The sequence below is a fragment of the Microcaecilia unicolor genome, chromosome 2 (genome assembly GCF_901765095.1).
Source record: "Microcaecilia unicolor chromosome 2, aMicUni1.1, whole genome shotgun sequence".
Lineage (NCBI taxonomy): Eukaryota > Metazoa > Chordata > Amphibia > Gymnophiona > Siphonopidae > Microcaecilia > Microcaecilia unicolor.
In genome coordinates, this window is record NC_044032.1 from 251,140,557 (window position 1) to 251,165,026 (window position 24,470).

Genomic DNA, 24,470 nt, shown 5'->3' on the forward strand with positions numbered 1-24,470 from the left:
TTTTCCTGTTTGATCCCTCTGAGTGTTGCTATAGTTTATTTAGTTCCTCTACAGTCAGTACTGTGCGAAAATTGCTCCCAGCCCATCATCTCTTCTCATTGGCGGTGGTAAATAAGGCTGGGCAAGGTGAGTTACACAGGGTACAACAATACAGTACTGTGCGAAAATTGCTCCCAGCCCATCATCTCTTCTCATTGGCGGTGGTAAATAAGGCTGGGCAAGGTGAGTTACACAGGGTACAACAATACAGTAGCTCAGTGAGGTCCTGTATACAGTGCTATTTTCTTGATTAAATTACATGCTGTGTAGCTAATAAAATGACACTATCTCTGCACAGCTATCATGAAGGAATCATTATTGCAAAGACCTTTGTCATCAGAGGGAGCCAAATACCAGTACCAACACATTATAAGCCTTTTCATCCATTTCTCCTCTACAGTATCTTAGTGAGAAATTGATATACAATCAATAAATTTAGTTAGATTGAGCGTGGAGTTAGAGATTAAACACACACACATACACAGAAGCATCACCTGAAGGGACCATTGTTATTAAGTGGACAATTGAAGTTGCCTCAGCTCTTATCTACCCTCCACTTCCTTCATTATGGATCTTATTAGCTGTTTAATGATTGTTTCTACGGAACAGTTTACTGTGTTTTATTTTGTGAGGTAAGAGCTGGCAAACTCATCAGATAGTGGCTGGTAGAGACCAGAAATGCAAAAAAGACAATGCAATGATATAAATCCATTAGGTAGTGCAAAGGTCCTATCACAATTTCTTATTGGCCCTGGGGAACTTCTCATTTAATATTCTCACACTGCCAAATTCTCGTTTTAGCAGAATGATGTAACACTTGGGCAGGAATATACAGGCTAGGACACCAGTGCTGGAAGAGAGAATGGCAAATATCTCCACAGCGACCATCTTTTTCCCAAGAGTACTCAGGTAGGCTGGGAGGAAGGAGGTCCAGACACTAAGGAATACCATCATGCTGAAGACAATCCACTTGGACTCATTGTAACGATCTGGAAGCTTCCGGGCTTGGAATGCCACCAGGAAACTGATTCCAGCCAGCAGGGTCAGGAATCCCAGCATACAGTAGAAAGCAGTCCGTGAGTTCTCATTACACTCAAGGAGGATTTTGGTTGGTGAGTGTTTCCAGTTGAACTCTGGGAAAGGGGGATACATACTCACCCAGGAAATACAAATAATGGTTTGAACTGACACACAACTCACAATGATGATGGCTGGAGTTCTATGACCCAACCATCTGCGATATATGCTGTCTGGGGATAAGGCTCTGAAGGCCACCAAAACCATAGTGGTCTTGGTGAGAATACAGGCTACACAAAATGAAAAGACTAGGCCAAAGGCCGTTTGGCGCAGGATACAGTGGAGCTCAGTGGGCTTCCCAATGAAAATAAGGGAGCAGAGGCAACAGAGAATGAGGGAAATTAGGAGGATGTAGCTAAGGCCTCGATTGTTGGCCTTTACAATGGGGCTGTGCCTGTAATAGAAAAATATTACAAGGACTACAGAAACAGTCACTGAAAGGAAAATAGCAGCAGCTCCCATCCAGGCCCCCAAAGTGTCATCAAAAGAAAGGAACTCCACGACTCTTCTGATGCATTGATCTCGTCTCTGATTGCTCCAGTGATCCTGTGGACACTTGATACATGAGATGGCATCTGTAACATTATAAACATATTTAGTGTAGTTTCAAACAATGGTTTACTAAAATGCATTCAGGGATAGAAAAGGCCAAAAGCTGAAATAATCTGATACAATAATTCTATTCCAATAAGTAGAGAGATGTGGTAGCCGTGTTAGTCCACTTCTAAAGGCAATCAATAGAAAGAGAATAAAATAAAACATAGAAAAGAAAATAAGATGATACCTTTTTTATTGGACTAACAATACATTTTTGATTAGCTTTCGAAGGTAGCCCTTCTTTGTCAGATCAGAAAAAAAGCTAATTTTGATAAGTAACAGCATATATAAGTGAAACATCAAAGTATTTCAGGGACAGTCTGAAAGGATGAGGGAGGGGTGGACTAGGTGAGAAACAGAGAGGGCTTAGAGGATGAGGGACAGGGAGATATGCATGGTGATCAGAGGGTGACAAAGCAGTGAAATTTCATGGTTTATAATGGGCTAGAAACCCCAGATTTTTGTTAAGTCCTGTCTGGTGGGTTTTCTAGTCCATTATAAACCATGAAATTTCACTGCTTTGTCACCCTCTGATCACCATGCATATCTCCTGTCACTCATCCTCTCAGCCCTCTCTGTTTCTCACCTAGTCCACCCCTCCCTCATCCTTTCAGACTGTCCCTGAAATACTTTGATGTTTCACTTATATATGCTGTTACTTATCAAAATTAGCTTTTTTTCTGATCTGACGAAGAAGGGCTACCTTCGAAAGCTAATCAAAAAATGTATTGTTAGTCCAATAAAAAAGGTATCATCTTATTTTCTTTTCTATGTTTTATTTTATTCTATTTTTATTGATTCCAATAAGTGAAATCTGGTGGACCAATATTCAAAAAAAGCTGAACCCCAAAATTTATGCTTCTAAATTTGTGCCCTATTTTAAGCCAAATTTAGGAGTATAAATTGTCTGCTGAAAATTCATTGAGTCCGATATTCAAAGTGATTTAAGCAGATAGGAGAGCTTTCTGCCCCATTAAGGGGGTCCTTTTACGAAGCTGCAGCAAAAGGGGGACTGCGCTGGCATCGGCACATGTTTTGACTCGTGCCGAGGCCCCCTTTTACCACAACGAGTAAAAAGGAGGTCTTTGGGTTTTTTTCAAGAAATGGCCGTGCTGCAAGTGAAACACTTGTCGTGCGGCCATTTCAGGGGGAGCACTTACCGCCACCCAATGAGGTGGCGGTAAGGGCTCCCATGCTAACCCAGTGCTACAAAAATTGAAATATTTCTGCAGCTCCAGAAATGGCGCATGCTGGGGGAGGGAACTACCGCCGGACTGCTGCGGTAGCCTGGCGGTACTTCCCTTTTAGTGAGCAGTAAGCCTACAGGCTTACCGCCGCTTCGTAAAAAGGGCCCCTAAATCACTTGTGACTGCCTATCTACCAATATTTAGTAGCACTTAACCAGTACTGCTGAATATTATTTATTTATATATTAGGATTTATTTACTGCCTTTTTTTAAAGGAATTTACTCAAGGTGGTGTTAGTACTAATTACCCCATTCTGTCCAGCTAGTGTTGGGGAAATCTGTGGACGGAGCTTGTATGGAGTCAGTGTTTAACCGGTTAGTGGCCATATTCAGACTGCCAACCTATTTAGCAAACAGCTAAAGTTAGAACAGCGAAAAGGCTGTCAGCTTACACAGCAAGCTAGTCTGAATATCGGCTGGTGCCTGAGGGTTTCCTGGTGCTCCCTTTCTCTCCTGTTCCCAATCCTCTCTCCTCTGACCAGGCCCCCCCCCCCCCCACCCATTGTAGGTTCCCCAAAGCCTTTTTTTTTTTTTAGCTCTGGTGGTCTGTAGCTTCCTAAGGGTAGGAGTGGTGGCCACTTGATCTTGTTCTTCCAGATAATGGCCACCATAACCTCTAGTGGCTGTCAAGCAGTACTCGTTATTATAATGAGGATGCTGCTAGAGGTCTTGGTAGCTATTTTGAGGTCAGTGCAGTGACTGGCAGGAGTAAGTGGGCCTCACTTCTGCCCTTAGAACACACTAGACCACCAGCACTACCAAAGGGGGTGATGGGTTGGGGGCCTGATTAATGGCTACTTGTCCGAATGAAGGAGAAAGGGAGATCAGAATTATTTTTTTTTTTGGGGGGGGGGTGCGGGGGGGGGGGGGGGGGGAGAGTCAGTGGGTCAGAGGGCACCTTCTTCCCCTTATGAAGTATGTACCTACTTTCCTTTACAGAATAGGTGCCACATAGGCTCCCTCTAGGTGCTTAAATATTGGCACATTGTGATAGAATAACTCCCTTAAAGGGCAATTCTATAACTGAGCACCTTACATAAATACATAAGTAATGCCATACTGGGAAAAGACCAAAGGCCCATCGAGCCCAGCATCCTGTCCCTGACAGCGGCCAATCCAGGTCAAGGGCACCTGACAAGCTTCCCAAACGTACAAACATTCTATACATGTTATTCTCGAAATTGTGGATTTTTCCCAAGTCCATTTAGTAGCAGTCTGTGAACTTGTCCTTTAGGAAACCGTCCAACCCCTTTTTAAACTCTGCCAAGCTTACCGCCTTCACCACGTTCTCCGGCAACGAATTCCAGAGTTTAATTATGCGTTGGGTGAAGTAAAAATTTCTCCGATTTGTTTTAAATTTACTACACTGTAGTTTCATCACATGCTCCCTAGTCCTAGTATTTTTGGAAAGCGTGAACAGATGCTTCACATCCACCTGTTCCACTCCACTCATTATTGTATATACCTCTATCATGTCTCCCCTCGGCCGTCTCTTCTCCAAGCTGAAAAGCCCTAGCCTCCTTAGTCTTTCTTCATAGGGAAGTCGTCTCATCCCCGCTATCATTTTCGTTGCCCTTCACTGCACCTTTTCCAATTCCACTATATCTTTCTTGAGATATGGCGACCAGAATTGGACACAATACTCAAGGTGCGGTCGCACCATGGAGCGATACAACGGCATTATAACATCCTCACACCTGTTTTCTATACCTTTCCTAATAATACCCAACATTCTATTCACTTTCCTAGCCGCAGCAGCACACTGAGCAGAAGCTTTCAGAGTATTATCAACGACGACACCCAGATCCCTTTCTTGGTCCGTAACTCCTAACGTGGAACCTTGCATGACGTAGCTATAATTCGGGTTCTTTGTTCCCACATGCATCACCTTGCACTTGCTCACATTAAACGTCATCTGCCATTTAGCCGCCCAGTCTCCCAGTCTCGTAAGTTCCACTTCATTTAGGCACCTCAAAACCACAGGTTATAAGGCTAATCTATAATGGAACTGGCTGGTTTGCCTAACATTTAGGCACCCACAGTTACACCAGCCATAGACGTGCCTCAATATGACAAGAGATGTGCATAATGTAAATTATTCAGTAAGCTGTGCATAAAAGTGGGAGCTCCGCCTATGTCCTGCCCATATGTTTTCTCCGCTTGCAAATATATGATATGATACTTAAGTGGGTATTTGCAGAGCAACACTTAGTCCTGCTAGTACTTATGCAAGTAAGTATACACATACATATGTAAGTGCTAGTTTCCATCCATTTATGCATTATGTGACTGACTGAGGCAGTCAGCTGCCCTCGACAGGGAGGAAAAACGAGAGCATGCCTAAAGGTACCATTTTAAACCTGGTCTTAGAGAAGATAGTAAGACTGGGAACAAAGGAAAGCCTGGAGGCAGGAACCCTACATTTCCCCACTGCAAAGCCTACTAGGATAGGGTTTGTATATGCTGGGGAAAGGATGAAAGGAATCTTCAGTCAACTCAAGGGTCTCAGACCTAAGAGGGGAACCTGGGAGTTCAGAATACAAGAGATGTTAGAAAATGCAAAAGGTTGGACCAGGGTTTAGTAGCTGCTACTGACCAGTTGGATTAGACCAATAATGAAATAGGTAAACTGATGATGAAGGCCAGGATATCAGCGCAGATAAGGCTTGTCTCTGAAAAGAGCTGGCAAGAAAGGTGTGAAGCTGCAGCTGAAGTGATAAAAAGGGACCAGGATAGGGCTTATTGCCAGAAAGAAGTGAGTGATCAGCTCCTTAAGTCTTTGAGGGTTGAGTTAGTGGAGGAACAAGCCCTTATAAGAAAAAAGGAGGAAGAAGTGACCTTGTTAAACCAAACCCTTGAAAAGCTGGAGCACATGCAGGAGGAACAGGTCCAAGAACTGGGACTGGGGCAGATGACCCATGCCAGGGGGGGGGGGGGGGATAACCTTTTTGGAGAAAAGGTTGAGAAGGTCACTGACCAAATCAAGAAACACACTGATACCATCTCTCTCTCACCAGATGACTTCATCAGCCTCCTCATCTAGGAGGTCTTTTTTCAAGTCGAGGAGGGGTGTCTACTACTCCCAGAGATGTAGGTGCACCACCTCATCTCCCCAGCCTGCTCAGGCCCAACCCCAGCACACTTGTTCTCGTCAACAATGTGCGCCTAAGGCCCCTGATGCTCCCCAGTCAAAACAAAGGATGAGCTTTTGACTGGTTCCAGCAGAGCTCAACCCCAGCACACTTGTTCTCGTCAACAACATGCGCCTAAGGCCCCTGATGCTCCCCAGTCAAAGCAAAGGATGAGCTTTTGACTGGCTGCAGCAGAGCATAGCTGTATCAAAGTGTCCATCCTGGATGACTTGCTGGTCAGGGGGAGGCTGAAGTTTTTCCACGAAAGGTGGCCCCTTATAACCTCTGACCGGTGAGTTCTCCAAGTAGTCCATCTTGGATACGCCCTAAATTAGCTTCAGAAACCTCCAAATTGCCCAGCTAAAGCTCATTTATACAGCTCTCAGCATGATCAAGTACTTGCAGAAGAACTCTCTGCTCTTCTAATGAAACATGTGGTCGAGCTTCTTCCACCATGGGAAGAAGGGCAGGGATTCTATTCCAGTACTTCCTCATGCAAAAGAAAAGGGAGGGATGCATCCCATCCTAGACCTAAGAGCCCTGAACAAATTCCTGGTCAAAGAAAAGGTCAGGATGGTTTCCCTGGGCACCCTTCTCCCTATGATTCAGGAAAATGATTGGCTATGGTCTTTGGACTTAAAGGATGCATATAAAAATCACATCCCGATTCTTCCAGCCCACCAGAAGTATCTTCAGTTTCGAATGAGAACACACCACTTCCAGTAATGCGTGCTGCCTTTTGGCCTCGTGTCAGCTCCCAGGGTCTATACCAAATACCTAGTAGTAGTCGCAGCATCGCTATGCAGGCTGGGGGTGCATGTGTTCCCTTACCTCGATGATTGGCTAGTGAAGAGCACGTTGGACGGTTTTCGGAAGGTTCATGCAGAACACTTCAGGTGTTCAAGCTGCTGGGATTCATTTTAAACTACCCCAAATCCCATCTTCACCCTGCAGCAATTGGATTTCATTGGAGCCGTGCTCAATATGCAGGAGGTTCAAGCCTTTCTCCCAGTGCTAAGAGCAGATGTAGTCATGCTGACTTCTCAGGTTCGAGCCTCTCAGCAGATCATGGCCACACAGCCTCCACAGTTTATTTGACTCCCATGACATGCCTTCATATGAGATCAGCCCAATGGACTTTAGTCTCCCAATGGTGTCAAGCCACAGGAGGTCTGGAAGATGTCATCTGAGTGTCCCCAGAGCTTGTTCGCTCCCTGTTCTGGTGGACCATTTGATCCAGTTTGACTCTGGGACTGTCATTTCAAATTCCTCAGCTGCAAAAAGTACTGACGAAGGATACGTCTCTCCTAGGATGGGGAGCTCATGTGGATGGGCTTCACACACTCAAGGAACTTGGTCCGCTCAGGAAACATATCTCCAGATCAATCTCCTGGAGCTCCAGGTGATCTGGAATGCTCTAAAGGCTTTCATAGATCGGCTGTCTCACCAAATTGTATTCATTCAAATAAACAATCAGGTTGCCATATCTTACACCAACAAGCAAGGGGGCACTGGATCACACCCTCTGTCAGGAAACCATCTGGATGTGGCACTGGGCTCGCTGGCATGGCATGTTCCTTCGAGCCACTTATCTGGCGGGCAAAAACAACAGTCTGGCCAACAGGCTGAGCAGGGTTATGCAATCACATGACTGGTCTCTCCACATGGGCATTACCTGCAAGATTTTCCAAGCATGGAGCACCCCTTGGTGGATGTTTGCCACTCACGTGAATCACAAGGTCCCTCAGTTCTTTTCCAGGCTTCAGGCCCATGACAGACTAGCATTGGATGTCTTCCTCCTTCATTGGGGGACAGGCCTTCTGTATACATATCCTCCCATTCCTCTTGTGGGGAAGACTGCTGAAACTCAAGCAAGACCATGGGACCATGATCTTGATCACAATGTACTGGCCTTGGCAGATCTGGTTCCCTCTTCTTCTGCAGTTATCATGCAGATTGCTTCTGTATCCCAACCTTCAGTCTCTGGCCCTCACAGCCTGGATGTTGAGAGCCTAGAATTTGATTCCTTGGGTCTTTCAGAGGGTGTCTCCCAGGTCTTGCTGGCTTCCAGGAAAGATTCCACCAAGAGGTGTTACTCTTAAATGGAAGAGGTTTGCCATCTGGTGTGATGGCAAGGCCCTAGATCCCCTCTCTTGTCCTACACAGACCCTGTTTGAATACCTTCTACACCTTTCCGAGTCTTGTCTTAAAACCAACTTCATAAGGGTTCACCTCAGTGCAATTAGTGCTTAGCATCAATGTGTAGAGAGTAAGCCCATCTCTGGACAGCCTTTAGTTGTTCGCTTCATGAGAGGTTTGCTTTTGTCAAAGCCCACTTTCAAACCTACGCCTGTGTCATGGAACCTCAACTTCGTTCTCACCCAGCTGATGCATGCTCCTTTTGAGCCGCTGAATTCCTGCCATCTGAAGTACTTGACCTTGAAGATCATTTTCTAGGTGGTTGTTACTTCAGCTCATAGGGTCAGTGAGCTTCAGGCTGTAGTAGTGGATGCACCTTATACTAAGTTATCACAACAGAGTAATCCGCATGCACCCTAAGTTCCTGCCAAAGGTGGTGTCGGAGTTCCACTGAACCAGTCGATAGTCTTGCCAACATTCTTTCTCCAACCTCATGCCCATCCTGGCAAAAGCGCCTTGCACACCTTGGACTGCAAGCAAGCATTGGCCTACTATATGGAACAGACCAGGCCCCACAGACAGTCTGCTCAACTTTTTGTTTCTTTTGATAACAATAGGAGGGGGGTCGCCATCAGGAAACACACCATCTCTAATTGGCTAGCAAATAGCATTTCCTTCACTTATGCCCAGGCTGGGCTGACTCTGGAGGGTCATATCAAGGCTCACAATGTCAGAGCCATGGCTGCATTGGTAGCCTACTTGCAGTCAGCTTCTATTGAAGAAATTTGTAAGGCTGTGGCATGATCTTCAGTCCATATATTCACATCTCATTACTGCCTTGAACAGGATACCCGATGCGACAGTTCGGGCAGATAGTGTTGCAAAATCTATTTGGGGTCTAGAATCCAGCTCCACTTGGGCCATTTTATTCTGTTCCAGGCTGCACTCTTAGTTTGCGAGGCCCAATTGACCAACGTTTGTTGTTTTCATTGAGCCTTGATATCCCAATTGTGAGAATTATGGCTAGCTTGTCCTTGGAGAAAGTGAAGATTCTTACCTGTAGCTGGTATTCTCTGAGGACAACAGACCTTATATTCTCTCAAACCCACCTGCCTCCCTTTGGAGTTGTCTCCTATTTTTCCTTTTTTTATGCTGTAGTATCTAACTGCAGTAAGTGCGCTCTTGCGGCAGGCAGGAAGGCATTCATGCATGCACGGTGGAGTGGCTCTCATGCTCCACAAAGCTCTGTTTAAGCTTATTAGAAGCTCTGGACTGGGCAACGTGGGATTGCATTATCCAATTGTGAAAATATAAGGCCTGCTGTCCTCAGGGAATACCTGCCACAGGTAAATATCTTCGCTTCACCTGAGGAGTACCATGGTCTGGATGCTGAAGAGCCCATCACACTGCACAGGGCATGTAAAAGTGAGTGGCCAGTTTATAGAATCGACCTTTAAGTGTCATGATACACAATATTAGTCACATATATCAATATGTTATCAAATTGGTGTTCCTTACCCATAGTATCAATATCTTGCACAATGTCTTAGGATCATGCATCTCCAAGACTGTCTAAATGTTCTCTCTTCTTATGTTTCTCCCAGCTCCATACCATTTAGTTTTATTATTAAATTTGGTGGGAGAGATGTAAATTCCTTGTCCAGCTGTGTTGGTTACAAACTGTCTTCTTATTTACTGTTCAGTGACACATAGTAATACCTGATTTGGAGGTAAAAGATCAGATAGGCATTGGGAACATCGAATGAGGGGAACTGCCTTCCGTTTACATGTAATAGATATCCTATAGTCTTGCATTCATTCTCTCTCCACTTCTGAAAACCTATTCTTCCACCCCCCCATGGGAAATCTGGGTTTGCACAAATATTAATAAAGGGAGAAACCATATGAGAAGCCTGTATCAATCCTCTCCACCATCTCCGGGCTTTCCTAAAAGAGATCAGCAGGCCCTGTTGCCTCCTTTGTCTAGAGGCCAAAGGTGATTGTATCACAGAAAGGTGATATATCAAGTCCATGCCCTTTACCCTTTTTCATGTGGATCAACTTTGTGAAGAAAAATGAACAATGCAAATAATTGAGAATCCTATCTGGGGTGAACATACTGTACCATATACAATTTGCTGCATTCCTTCTGCAAAGACTTTCTGGAAACTAAGTCCTGGACTTTTTCCTCACCGTATAAACTTCCTAACCATATCCATAAATAACTTGTCTTGATTTCATACCAGAAAAGCATAATCTGCTATTCATAAAGTGCCTGATATTCAAAAGATTTGCACTCCTAACTTTGAGAGTTATATTCCTAAATTGATGATTTACGAGGGCTACATGCCTAAGTCTATACTCCAAATTTCTCTAAATTTCTAAATTAAGGAACATTAAAAGTGGGTAGCAACAGGAGTGGGTTTAGGAGTGGGAAAAAGTTAAGAGCTTAGTACTAATTTTCAGTACTAGGCTCAAAATCAGGCTTAGAAATATAATGAATGGCTGGTCTAAATTTATGAGCATAGGGGTCAATACTGAGCCCAGGGGAATAGCTGCCATTGAGTGAGCCAAATGCCCAGCACTGCCTACAGTTGTACCTTCCCTCCCTCCTCCCCCTCCCCAGGTTGGCATCACTCCAGCTCCTCCACTACTTGTCTTCCATAAGCAGCAGTAGTTTGTTGCAGAGACAGTGCTGCTAGCAGCCTTTCCTACGCTATGTTCTACTTCTCTGATGCAACTTCCTGTGGGTGGGACCTGTAGAGGAAAGGTTCCACAGCCAGAGAGGCAGCTTTCAGTGCACTCTAGGCTGTGACCGGCTGCAGCATGGGGAGAATCAGTGGGATGGAGGGGGGGGAGGAAGCTAGAGAGATGCTAAACTCACATGGCTATGGGGAGATGGAGAGAGGAGGGGGACAGGAAGGAAGGGAAAGATGCCATATCTGTGCAGGGGAGGAGGGTTGGAGAGATGCCAAACTGGCCAGTGGAGGGGGAGAAATGCTGGGGATAGAAGCAAAGGGAAAACAGAGAAAGAAAGAGAGAGACCTTAGCAAAGTAAAGGGAAAGAGAGTGGGAGAGATGCTGGACAGGAGCTGGGGGAGTGTAGGAAAGAAAGAGAATGAGAGAGAGAGACCTGGAGCAAAGGGGAGAGGGAAGAGAGGGGGCAGATGCTGGTGGGGACGAGTGGAGAGAAGAGATAGACTAGACCAGGGGAGACAGGAGGAAGGATAAGATGCTGGACCAACAGAGGGAGGGAGAGATGCCAAACCACGTAAGGTGGGGATGCAGGAGGAAGGGAAGACAAAAGAAAGAAGCTGAACATGGGGGGGGGGGGGGGGGGGCAGGAACACAAAGGAGAGCTGGTCATTGAGGAAACATAGGGACGGGGACATAGCAGGCCAATACTGGATACAAGCATGGGAACCAGCTCTTTGTCTTTATCTGTGTTCAGGAAAGGATAATTCCCATTGAGTTTAGCACCTTCAATCATTTTGAAAAGTTAGCTCCTATGGACAAGTGAAGGCATAGGGACATAGAGGGGGATGCTAGACAAAGAGACAAGAGAAAAGATACTGAATAGATACACAGAAGGGAAACACTAGACAGGATGGATAGGTACATACAGAAAAGAAAAATGCTGGAAATAGAGAGAGAAGACATGTCAAAAGGACAGGTGACTCTGGAGAAAGTTAAGGAAAAACAGAAATGTGCATCCTCTCCTACCTCCAGTCCCTATTACCTTGGGAGCCCATCTTAATTTTTCTGCTCAGGGACCATTCATTCCCAACTGTGCCACTGACTGACTCAGCAGCAATCAGCATTTTTTTTCAGTGCTGACTGTTGCTGACAAAATTAGACCCAGTATTTAATATCTAACTATAACTAGGCATTTGCTGGATGTTGACAGTTAACAGGTTCCAGCTGATATTCAGCCAGGACCCACATAACACAATTATGGAGATCCTGGCTGAATACTGGTCAGGACTCTCCCGCTTCCTGGTTCAGATCCTCCCTCCATGGTCCAATCCTCCCCTCATACCACCTCCTTGGCCTGATCTCTTCTTTATGGCTTCAAATTGCTCTTAAGTGGAAAGCTGACCCCTAGCGGTAATACCATGAGACTACCTCTGATTCAAGTAATCTCAGAGATCTCTAGGGGGTCGGGGGGGGGGGGGGAGGATCAGGGTATTGCAGCCACTGGGGAAGGGGCGGATATGACAACAGAGGAGTATCAGACAATGAAGGGTGTATGGAAGAGGACTGCACTTCAGAGGGGGGATCTGTGAGGATCAGACCAGGGAAAGAGATATGGGAGAGGATCACACCAGAGAAGGAGGCTGTGTGTGTGTATGTGGTGGTGGTGGGGAATTGGACCATGGAGGTATAGAATTATACCATAGCAGGTGGATCAGGGGAGGATTGGACAATGGAGGGAGTAGGTGGAGGAATCAGAGCATCAGAAAGGGAAAGGAGATGAGATTGATTTGATATACCACCTTTCTGTACAGCTTAGAGGAAACACTGATTTTCACCCCCCAAGATATGAGTGCATCTACTATGTTACTATGTAATTGCATGAAGTATGCGTATAGAAATGTAAGTGCACTGAAATTTCCATATACATTCTTTGTGATACGTATGCCTACATGCATGAGTGAGGACATCATCAAAATTACTTCTTATTTATTTATTTATTTATTTATTGCATTTGTATCCCACATTTTTCTACCTATTTGCGGGCTCAGTGTGGCTTACAATACATTGTGAATGATGGAAATACAATTTGTTACAGTACGATTATGGGTTACATTGTGAAGAGTTATGGGAAGACAAAGTCAAGTCAAAACATCATTAGGGGCATAGAAACTATGGAATGTAACAGTGGGGAAATGATAGGGCAATCGAACAATAGCAAGAGATCGTTAGGGTATAACAATTTTATCTGTGGGTAGATTTTTAAGTGTGGAGAAAATATGGGGGAAGAGACAAAGATACCATATTTTGGAGAGGCTGATAATCTCCTCGACTCAGCTGATGGTGAACTGGGAACAAAAACTGTTCCCCAACCAGGAGCACCATGGATACCTTGAGTCCATGAGCCAGGCGCAGATATAGCTATCTGACAGTAATGCACATGCATTTCATAGGGCACAGAGATAAGGACGTGCATTTAGAAGTCACAGGGTGGCCACAGAGAAGAGGAACATGGAGGGTAACTTGAAAAGCAATGCTGTATGGACTAGGATGTTGTGTTACTAAGGATCCAAATGAAATCGCTGCTCTAGATAAGTAGATATCTGTCAGATGAGCACATTCCACCTCTGACATCATTATAGTGCTGGGGTTCTCAACCCAGTCCTTGGGACATACCAAGCCAGACTGGTTTCCAAGATACCCACAACGCATATGCGTCAGATAGATTTGGATGTGATAGAAGTAATACATGCAAATTAATCTTATGCATATTCATTGTGAGTATCTTGAAAACTAGACTGACTTGGTGTGTCTCTAGGGTTGGGTTGCAAACTCCTGTTCCAGTGACTCAGTCACTGGGGATACAATACTACACCAGCCTGAAAGGGCAACAAAGACAATATCAGCATGGCAATATGTATGTTCTTAAATAGATCATATACAGAAAAAGATATAGAAATCTCTCTATATCTAATATTCTGTGGAATTTATGCAGGTAGGAGTGCTTCTGCCCCAGACAAGTCCCACTCACTGGGTCATACCAAGATTTTCAACAGCATTTATCTGGATTGTGCCACTGAAAATCTGGTCAAACTGCCTCATTAGAGTGTGCTGGGGTGGTCCAGGAGCAGAGTCTGGGTGGAACCACGAGCTACCTAGTTAACGGCAACATTCATTCCACTAACTCGGTTAGATTAGCAAAAAGGCTGTCCTAACTTTATCTGGATAGTTATCTGAAGAGAGGTCAGGAAGTTTTAAACTTAAAGTGTGTGTAAGAAAAATACCAAGGTCTCCATCCATAGTAGTTCAGATTATATTTTCAGTGACATCGTTGATTACTGAGGAAAGAGTAGTATTTTAGTGAACTCTCCATTTCAAGTTCCTTGGTGTTATCGGCACCAGAATACTTTCCTTTCTCCAAGTATTAAGTCTTGAAAACTCAGGAATTTTGAGTCCCCGAGCAAGGGAGAGATCACTAAAACTTGTATTAAATTTAATTCTACGTGTTGCTGTCACTTTCTAATTTACCAGGAAAGAGAGATAGAGGACATCATTGTTCTCATCGAGGATGAAAATAAAATAGGAAATGGAAGGTTTTTGTAAATACTGTTACATAGATAAACTCATTTACATGGTATGTGATAATTTATATGTATACCCGAGTTTGATTTGTCCTTGTCTTTCTCAGGGCACAGACCGTAGAAGTCTACCCAGCACTGTTCTTGTACTAAGTTCTGAAGCTAACGTTGAATCCCCTTAAAATTTACACTCCAGCCCATCCCCATCTATTCAGTCACAATCAGGGCATAGACCGTAGAAGTCTGCCCAGCTCCCATTTTGTTTTCCAATTACCGGTGTCGCCACCCAATCTCCGCTAAGAGTCCATGGAGCCATTCCTTCTAAACAGAATTCCTTTGTATTTTATCCCACGCATGTTTGAATTCCATTACCGTTTTCATCTCCACCACCTCCCGCGGGACGGCATTCCACATATCCACCACCTCTCCGTGAAAAAATACTTCCTGACATTATTCCTGAGTCTGCCCCCTTCAACCTCAATTCATGTCCTCTAGTTCTACTGCCTTCCCATCTCCGAAAAAGGTTCATTTGCAGATTAATACCTTTCAAATATTTGAACGTCTGTATCATGTTTCTCCTTTCCTCTAAGGTGTACATGTTCAGGTCAGCAAGTCTCTCCTTGTATGGTTTGCAACGCAAATCCCGTACCATTTTTGTAGCTTTTCTTTGCAGCGCTTCCAGTTTTTTACATCTTTAGCAAGGTACGGCCTCCAAAACTGAACACAATACTCCAAGTGGGGCCTCACCAACAACTTGTAGAGGGGCATCAACACCTCCTTTCTTCTTCTGGTTATGCCCCTCTCTATGCAGCCTAGCATCCTTCTGGCTAGGGCCTAGGCTGCGTAGAGAGGGGCATAACCAGCAGAAGAAAGGAGGTGTTGATACCCCTCTACAAGTCATTGGTGAGGCCCCACTTGGACTATTGTTAATAGTAAGCTTTCTCTTAAGAGGCTGCCTCTGCTGAAAGATTGTCCCATTACTTGATTCACCAAAGTTATTCAGAAAAGTGAGTTGATTCAAAGCATAATTATAGGTGTGCTCTGCATTATTGACTGAGAGAGTGAGAGACTAATGGTACGAGTGGTATAGCTAACAGTCTCCTGAAGTTATCCAGTCCTGGGATCCTGGTTCTAAAAATCCATAAATATTGTTATGTGCAGGGTGTTGCCCTGATCTTTGGTAATGACTAGGCAGCTGCCTGGGTGAACTCACAACAAATTATAGTACTCCAACTATCATATCCATTTGGGTACTAGTCTAAATATAAGTGCTGGTAGCTTCATTAAAAATGGAAATTCAGCACCGGTAACTAGATATGACCCAGCACCAAATACTCAGGTATGAAAAGACCATGAATGGCTGGTATCTAATAACATTCTGATCATCGTGGGTTGAATATTGACTCAGTAGATTATTCTTGATTTGCAGAGACTCCAGTTGTTTGCAAAACCAATATAGTTATGGAGAAATAAATGAAAGGGTAGAAATATTCAGTACAATTAATTAATATCATTAGCAATAATTACAGCAATAAGAAATGTTTTAATTTCAATCTCTCTGCCCTTCACCTTCTCTGTCTCTGCTTTTGTCCCACTATCTTTTTCCTTTTTCCACTCTTAGCACCTCTCTATCTCTGAGACTGGGCTAGTTTACTCCATACCAACTCTCCTTATAATATCGTAATTTGATGCTTTTTACATTTTCCTTCTGTTAGACAACTCAAATTTAAGTCCATATTTAATTCTTTACTTTATTATCAGTCTGTTGTATTGTGGAATTCTCTACCTTTGGGAATCCGAATTGACACTAGTTATTTGACATTTTGTAAAAACTTAAAAACTTAGCTATTTGGTAAATATTTTGTCTAATTAGTTCATTATTATTATTTTGGAATGCGTAATTTCCTGGATTTTGTTTGGCCAGTTCTTTTTTTTACTTGTAATCCGCATAGAACCGTTCGGGTATTTGCGGACTAGAAGTAATGTATAATATAACATAACTGTTGTTTTCTGCCGCAGCTTTTTATTCTCTTTTCCTCCTTCTCTTATCTCATACCCCCTCTCTAATCTTATTCTATATCTCTTTTACTTCACACTATATGCAGCAGAGAACTATTTACTGTATTTGGTTAATACACGGTAACTATAAAGGCAAAAACTCTTTCCACACTAAAGGATCTGGAGGTCCAGAGCAAGAGACTGCTAGTCACATCTCTTTGCTTTACATCACTGGTTTGGGAGTATTGCATGGTTTTGTGTCTCCCTCTTTCTCCCCCATTCTCACTTTTCTCAGTTTCATCACTGAAGTAGGTCTCACCAGTTTCATTAGAGATCTCTCCCTCAGGACAGGGGACACAGTGGAAGCAGCAGACAGGTCGTCCTTTCTGTGAAACCTTCCTGTACCCTGGAGGACAGTTGTTACTACACACGGAGCGTGGGACCTGGAGGAGAGGGAACAGATGGGGTCACTGGTGCTGGTTTATAGGAAAATCTCTAGTATGTTTTCAAATGTATCTGTGATAATTGTCAGGTTCTGAAATTTCTTCCTATTTACCGCCGTTTTGATGTATCTATTCTATCATTCAAAAGGGCATAAATACCAGAGGAAAGGAGGATGGCCAATGTAACACTAGTCTTTAGAAAGGGATCCAGAGGTGATTTGGTAAACAATAGACTGATGAGCCTGACTTCAATGTCAAGCACAATGTTTGAAGCTATATTACGTAATAACATAAGAACTTGAGGATAGCAAAACTGGGTCAGACCAATGGTGCATCTAACCCAGTATCCTGCTTCCAACAGTGGCCAATCCAGGTCACAAGCAGGGGCGTAGCCAGACCTTGAGGTGGGAGAGGGTCAGAGCCCAAAGTGGGGGGGGGGGGCATTTTGGTCTGCTGCCCCACAGCCACCTGCCCCCCACTGCCACCCATTGTCCCCAACCCTCGCCAGCTGAAACCTTCATCCAGTGCTGTTCTCCAGCACTGCTGCATTGTCTGCACAGCTGTCTCTTCCCCTCACATCCAGCATGCTTGGACCATGAAGGGAAGAGAGAGCAGGGCAGGTAATGCGGGGTGCTGGAGACCAGCGCTGGACGAAGGCTTCATCTGGTGGGGGTTGGGAACCCTCACCAGCCAAGCCAGAGGCCCAGAGCAAATTTAGAGGGGCCCAGGCTCCTGTGGCCCCCTGTAGCTACGCCACTGGTCACAAGTACCTGGCAGAAACACAGACAGTAGCAAGATTCCATGTTGCTAATCCCAGGGACAGCACTGGCTCCCCCCATGTTTATCTAAACAACAGATTATGGACTATCCCTCCAGGAACTTATCCAACCCATTAAACCTAGATATGCTGCTAATCGCTGTAACCATATCCTCAGGCATCAAGTTCCAGAACTTAACTGTTATATTAAAGTCCAAAAACAACAACAAAAACAAAATTACAGATCATATAAATAGACCTGGCTTAATAATAATGAAACATTATGGATTCATCACAGCTTAGTCTTTGCTTACCAGTTTATTAGCTGGTCAATATTTAGCCCACAGTGGTCAGCTGTTATATTTTGAAATGCTGGCTTTTTATTCCCAGATATTCGGCACCGCAGCTTACCTGGAAGACAGTGCTGAATATCCAGGTACGCCCGACTGCTGAGATTTATCTGGGTCCTGGCTGATATTCAAACCATACCCAGATAAGAACCTAGATAAAATGAGCCTTATGTTACTATGTTACTATATGTTTTAGTTGGCCTAAGTTAGCGGAATAAATATTGGCAATGAGTACATTGCAGCGTTGCCCCGACTCTACCCATGGACTGTTTCAGCACTACCTGGTGCAGTGACAGTCTGCCTGGATACTCATGTTGAGCAGCTTTCTGGGAAAGTGCCATTGAATATCCGGGTTTGCCATGATCAGCAAGATGTAACCTGGTAAAAGTCTTCCTACCTGGTTAAATCCCATTTGAATATTCCACTCTAGATTGTTTGACAGTAGAAACAAATAAGTGGCTAATGGTATATTTGGATTGTTTGATTTTCACAAGGTATTTGACACATGTCTCTTATAAAGGTCTCCTTAGGAAACTAAAGAATCATGGGATAGGAGTCAGTGCACTGTTGTGGATCGCAAACTAGCTAAAATACAGAATACAAGGGATAGAACTAAATGTTCAATTATTTACTGGAAAAGAATCGATAATGGAGAACCCCAAGGGTCTCTTCTAGAATCTGTGCTGCTTAAAATATTCATAAAAGATGAGGTAGCAAGTGAGGTGATCAAATCTGTGAATGACAGAAATTATTCAAGGTCATTAAATGTCAAAGGATTGGGAGATCTTGTGAGACTTTGCATGTAAATTGCCAATGGAATTTAATGTGATCAAGCGGAAAGTGATCACAGGTACAAAATGCTGGGTCCTGAGCTAGGAGTCACCATAGAAGAAAAAATCCTGTGGATGGTATATTGATATTTTTGGCACAGTGAGCTGCATCCCACCTCCCTTATAAAAAGAATCAAAACAGGTTAAGGTTCTTCAACTTGGAGATAAGATGACTGAGAGATGATATGATAGAAGTATACAAAATCATGAGGAGTAAACAAACATGTGGACAAAGGGGAGCCGGTTGATATTGTGTATCTGGATTTTCAAAAGGCGTTTGACAAAGTACCTCATGAAAGGCTACAGAGGAAATTGGAGGGTCATGGGAAAGGAGGAAATGTCCTATTGTGGATTAAAAACTGGTTGAAGGATAGGAAACATAGAGTGGGGTTAAATGGGCAGTATTCACAATGGAGAAGGGTAGTTAGTGGGGTTCCTTAGGGGTCTGTGCTAGGACCGCTGCTTTTTAATATATTTATACATGATTTAGAGATGGGAGTAACTAGCGAGGTAATTAAATTTGCTGATGAAATAAATTATTCAAAGTCGTTAACTCACGACAGGATTGTGAAAAATTACAGAAGGACCTTACGAGACTGGGAGACTGAGCGGCTAAATGGCAGATGATGTTTAATGTGAGCAAGTGCAAGGTGATGCATGTGGGAAAAAAGAACCCGAATTATAGCTATGTCATGCAAGGTTCCACGTTAGGAGTTACGGATCAAGAAAGGGATCTGGGTGTCGTCGTCGATAATACACTGAAACCTTCTGCTCAGTGTGCTGCTGCGGCTAGGAAAGCAAATAGAATGTTGGGTATTATTAGGAAAGGTATAGAAAACAGGTGTGAGGATGTTATAATGCCATTGTATCGCTCCATGGTGCGACCGCACCTTGAGTATTGTGTTCAATTCTGGTCGCCGCATCTCAAGAAAGATATAGTGGAATTGGAAAAGGTGCAGCGAAGGGCGACTAAAATGATAGCGGGGATGGGACGACTTCCCTATGAAGAAAGACTAAGGAGGCTAGGGCTTTTCAGCTTGGAGAAGAGATGGCTGAGGGGAGACATGATAGAGGTATATAAAATAATGAGTGGAGTGGAACAGGTGGATGTGAAGCGTCTGTTCACGCTTTCCAAAAATACTAGGACTAGGAGGCATGCGATGAAACTACAGTGTAGTAAATTTAAAACAAATCAGAAAAAATGTTTCTTCACCCAACGCATAATTAAACTCTGGAATTTGTTGCCGGAGAACGTGGTGAAGGCGGTTAGCTTGGCAGAGTTTCAAAAAGGGGTTAGACGGTTTCCTAAAGGACAAGTCCATAAACCGCTACTAAATGGACTTGAGAAAAATCCACAATTCCTGGAATAACATGTATAGAATGTTTGTATGTTTGGGAAGCTTGCCAGGTGCCCTTGGCCTGGATTGGCCGCTGTCGTGGACAGGATGCTGGGTTCGATGGACCCTTGGTCTTTTCCCAGTGTGGCATTACTTATGTACTTATGTTTAAACTGAAAAACTTCACAAGAGGATACACCATGAACTAATAACCAGCAGAATACTTTTGTTCTATGCAGCGCATAATTAAGCTGTGAAATCTGTTGCTGGAGGATGTGGTGATCAACATAATAAGATTGAAAAGAGGTTTGGACAAATTCCTGGATAAAAAGTCCACAAAATATTATAGTCTGGGTTGACTTTGGAGAGTAATTTTTACCTGGAAATGAGTTACATTTTGGAATCTGCTGGGAATTTGAAGTCAGGATGCTTTATCATGATTTTTAGGTTTCATCCCTTTATTAATTCTGTGTTTGTATCTATTTTAAGTTTGCACCTCCATAAATATAATTTGATCTTGAAGAGGATGTGTAGAAGGTTACCTCATGGTATCCCCCTCCCCACTGAATTAAGCTGTTGTTTATTTTCAGCCTGAAAAAAGTTGGGGTCAGGTGTTCATAGATGCCCACTGTCACATATCTGTTTGCACCGCTGGGGGAGAGTTGCCAGTTCACAATTTCAGTGACAGAAGGGGTGCTCCCTCGTTCATCGAAGTATACCTCCTCACCAACAGGGTTATGGAATTTAACTTGCTTCAACTGATGGAGAACCTGGATTTGAGTGAGATGGATAAAAACGAACAACTGAATACAATCAAGAACTGTCTAGTCCATCACTGACTCCTGCATGACCCTTACTGGCCTTGTCAAGAAATGTTTCACAATGAAATCATCACCCATTCAGATGTCCCCATTTCTTTTGGTGGGTATACTCTTCCTTTTTTTTTTTTTTTTTTAAATAAGTTCATCTCATATACATGGTATTGATCTCAGTCACTATCTGCAATGCTGAATACAATAGTGGATTGTTCTATCATAGTACCAAATATAGAACATAGAAATAATGGCACACAAAATCCATCAGACCAATTTAGTCTCATTCTTGCTTCTCTATCACATAGACCTTATCCTCCTATCCACTCTTCAGAGGATCCTCTGTGCTTAACCTATACTTTCTTGATTTTGTTTTGCTATTTTTCTTTCTGCCATATTCACTGGCTGCCATTCTATGCATTTACTACTCTTTCCGGGCCCCATATTATAAGGTGCAGCATCCTTAGCACACATATAGCTAGATTCTATATATGGCACCTGAAAAATCCACACAGAAAATAATTACGCCTAGGCGTATTCTCTTAAGTATGCCAAAACTTTATAGAATAGACTTAAATTTCTGTACAGTATATAGAATGTGTTGAGCGGCTCATCATGTGACTAAATTTGGTTGCATCCATTTAGGCCATGTTTTACTTGGTGTAAATCTGTATGCCTAAATTAGGCGCAGATCGTGTGTATTCTATAATAATGTGAATTGATTGTAGAAACCCCCCATGTCCCACCCATGGTCAAGCCCCCCTTTTCAACTATGTGACTTAGAATTTAGGCAGGCTACATTAGCGAGATTTGTGCGTAAATCTCAATTAATGTCAATTAGTGCTGATAATTGTTTAACATCCAATTAACAGCGTTGATTAGCTGGTTAACCAGTTAAGTTATGCGCATTGTTATAGAATACACCTCGGTTTCAGCATGGATTTTCAGGTGTCATATATAGAATCCAGCGGATAATGCCCACTGTAGTGTTCATTTTTTTTCTATGCTAAAATTACTACCAAATGTAGTAAGGCAGTTAGCAGAAAATATGAATGTTAAAACAGTACAATAATTTAAAATAATTTCCATGTAAATGTATGAAAAAAAGTATATATAAAATTATTTCTCAAACATGAAAATGCACTAAAATGATTGAACTTTATTACTTCATCTTTAGAGCTGATTTTCAATTGCTACCCTAGAGATAAAAGAGCCAATAATTAGTGAGACTTATTTGGATAATTATATAGTAGTTAGGCCCCACCCAGTGTATCATAGGATGCACTGTGCAGGGTGAGGTACTGATATTTTCAGGATGGTGGCCCAGAGAAGCAGGAGCGAGTGGGCTTTGCTCTGCTTCCAAATAAAGGTACCGGGGATGGGGGTGGGCCTCTGCTAGACCACCAGGGTGACTTGGAGAAGAGGGTTCGGGCCAGGCCTGGCTTGGCCTAGACAGGGGGAGGACCCTGGACCAACAAGGCATATAAATGGAGGGAGGGAAGGTGGGGGCTCGGGTGGCCACTGGATCACCGGGTCATATTTTTTTTATATAAGAGGAAAGGGGAAGGATCAAGTCAGGAGGACAATATTTTTGGTGAGTCAGTTAGTTGGAAGGACAGAAGGAGTGCTGCTAGACACCTCTTCTAACTACCAACCCTTCCAACGCTGCCCCAGACCTGGCAAAACGTTTACCATGCTAAATGTGCTTGGGAATATTTTACAGGAAGGGGGCATTGGTTCGGGGTGTATAATGTCTGCATTTAATTGCATTTAAATGTGGTCTGCACTAATGGTTTCAGCACTTGCACAGAAACCATTAGAGCATTCGGTGCACAATAACATGCATGCTAATCCAGCGCTAGACCCTTTTTAGTACCAGTGTTAATTTTGAGCTTCAGCCTCTGAGAGAACTGTCTGTTTAAATTTGATCACACAGAAGACAATGGAGACAGGAAATAGCTGAGCTTCCGAGCACTGGCGTAGCTAGGGGGCGCAGGGGGAGCGGCTCCCCTAAACGGATTCTTTAAAAAAATGGCGCCTATTGAGTTTTGAGCCGGGGTTCGGTGGGGCTGGCACATTAAAAAAAAATTGTACCTTTCTCCCACCCCACTGTACCATTCCACAGCACGCTTTTCTCTCCCCAAGTCCAACACCACTCTCTGTTCTCCCTCTTCCTCCCCCCCCCACCCAAATTGTCAAGTGTAACAGCTCCTGCAGCAACAACAAACTGCTTGATTGAGCCGGGCCGGTGTCAGATGTCAGATCCTTCGCTCTTCTTGCGTCATGAGTCCCACCCTCACGCAGACAGGAAGTGTCTGAGCTACAGCAAGATGTGGTAGAGGGAAGGATCTGACACTGGCTCTGGTAATGTGCTATCGTTGCAGGGGCTGTTAAACGAAGCAGGTTTGACGGTCCGGGGGGACACCAAAAGCAGTGCTGCACTCAGGGGGGACGGGGGGGGGGGGGGGGGGGGAACAAAGTGGTGCCAGACTTGGGGGGGGGGGGGGTAGAGAGGGGACAACAAAGTGGTGCTGGACTCAAGGGGGGGGAGAGAGAGAGAGGGGGTCAACAAAGTGGTGCTGGACTCAGGGGGAGAGAGGGAGAAACAAAGTAGTGCTGGACTCAGGGGGGTGGAGATAGAGAGGGGGAAACAGCAGTGCTGGACTCAGGGAGGAGAGAGAAGGGAAACGGAAAGTGGTGCTGGACTGAGGGAGGGGGGTTGAATGCAAGGAGGTTAGATAAAGCAGGAGACGGGGGAGGCAGGGTTAAAGGCAAGGAGGTTAGATAAAGTGGGAGACAGGGGAGGCTATTTAGACCTTTGACCCAAAACAATAGTAAATGCTATTGAAAACAATAGCCAAAAGATCATTAGAAATAAGGGACTGCCTATGTGTGGTCCACCTGTAAAAAGTCTAAAGCTGTTCTAGTTGGATAGGCAATGCCTTAAAAGGTGGAGGATAAAATGTTTTTCTTTTATAGCTTTTCAATTTATTTGAAAGCTTCCCATACGTAGATGTAAATAAAATGAAATAACAATTAAATATCACTAAAACAGCTTAAAAATTATTGTAGCTGGTAGAAACAGCACTAATAAACACTGTATTTTGTACTCATTTTTCTACACTGTTCTATATAATACAGATGGCCAAATTTCAGTGGGGATATCCTGTTTCTTGATGGGTTCAAGTTAACTGTTGTAATCTGAATTGGGAAGCCTGGTGTTATAAAGATGGAAAGTAGGAAGAGAGGAGGAAGATGGTGGACCATAGGATGAGGAGGAAAAGTGAGTAAGAGAAGGGGAGACATGCTGGACCCACAGATGCAGCTACAAAAACCCTGATGGCTTGCTCCTTCCTGGATCGTATACGCAGAAAACCACACTTAGCAGGCTTTCACTTCTGATGTGCAGTTTGCTGCCTATACCAACTGGAAGGCTCACGG

At 43.8% G+C, this 24,470-nt stretch overlaps 1 protein-coding gene and 1 long non-coding RNA gene across 2 annotated transcripts in view; one reads left to right on the top strand and one right to left on the bottom strand.

Annotated features, from left to right (window-relative positions):
• The first annotated feature begins 8 nt into the window (after nucleotides 1–8).
• Nucleotides 9–334, top strand: LOC115462386. Its single transcript, XR_003940837.1, has 2 exons — nucleotides 9–126; nucleotides 223–334. It is a non-coding gene; the product is annotated as an uncharacterized LOC115462386 (long non-coding RNA).
• A 437-nt stretch (nucleotides 335–771) lies between these two features.
• Nucleotides 772–24,470, bottom strand: part of LOC115461981 (taste receptor type 1 member 2-like) — a 72,384-nt gene continuing 48,685 nt past the window's right edge. Inside the window, exons 5-6 of the mRNA XM_030192030.1 lie at nucleotides 16,820–16,943; nucleotides 772–1,691 (exon numbers count right to left, since the gene is read on the bottom strand). Coding sequence (XP_030047890.1) covers nucleotides 772–1,691; nucleotides 16,820–16,943 — 1,044 coding nt within the window. The remainder of the gene's footprint in view (nucleotides 1,692–16,819; nucleotides 16,944–24,470) is intronic.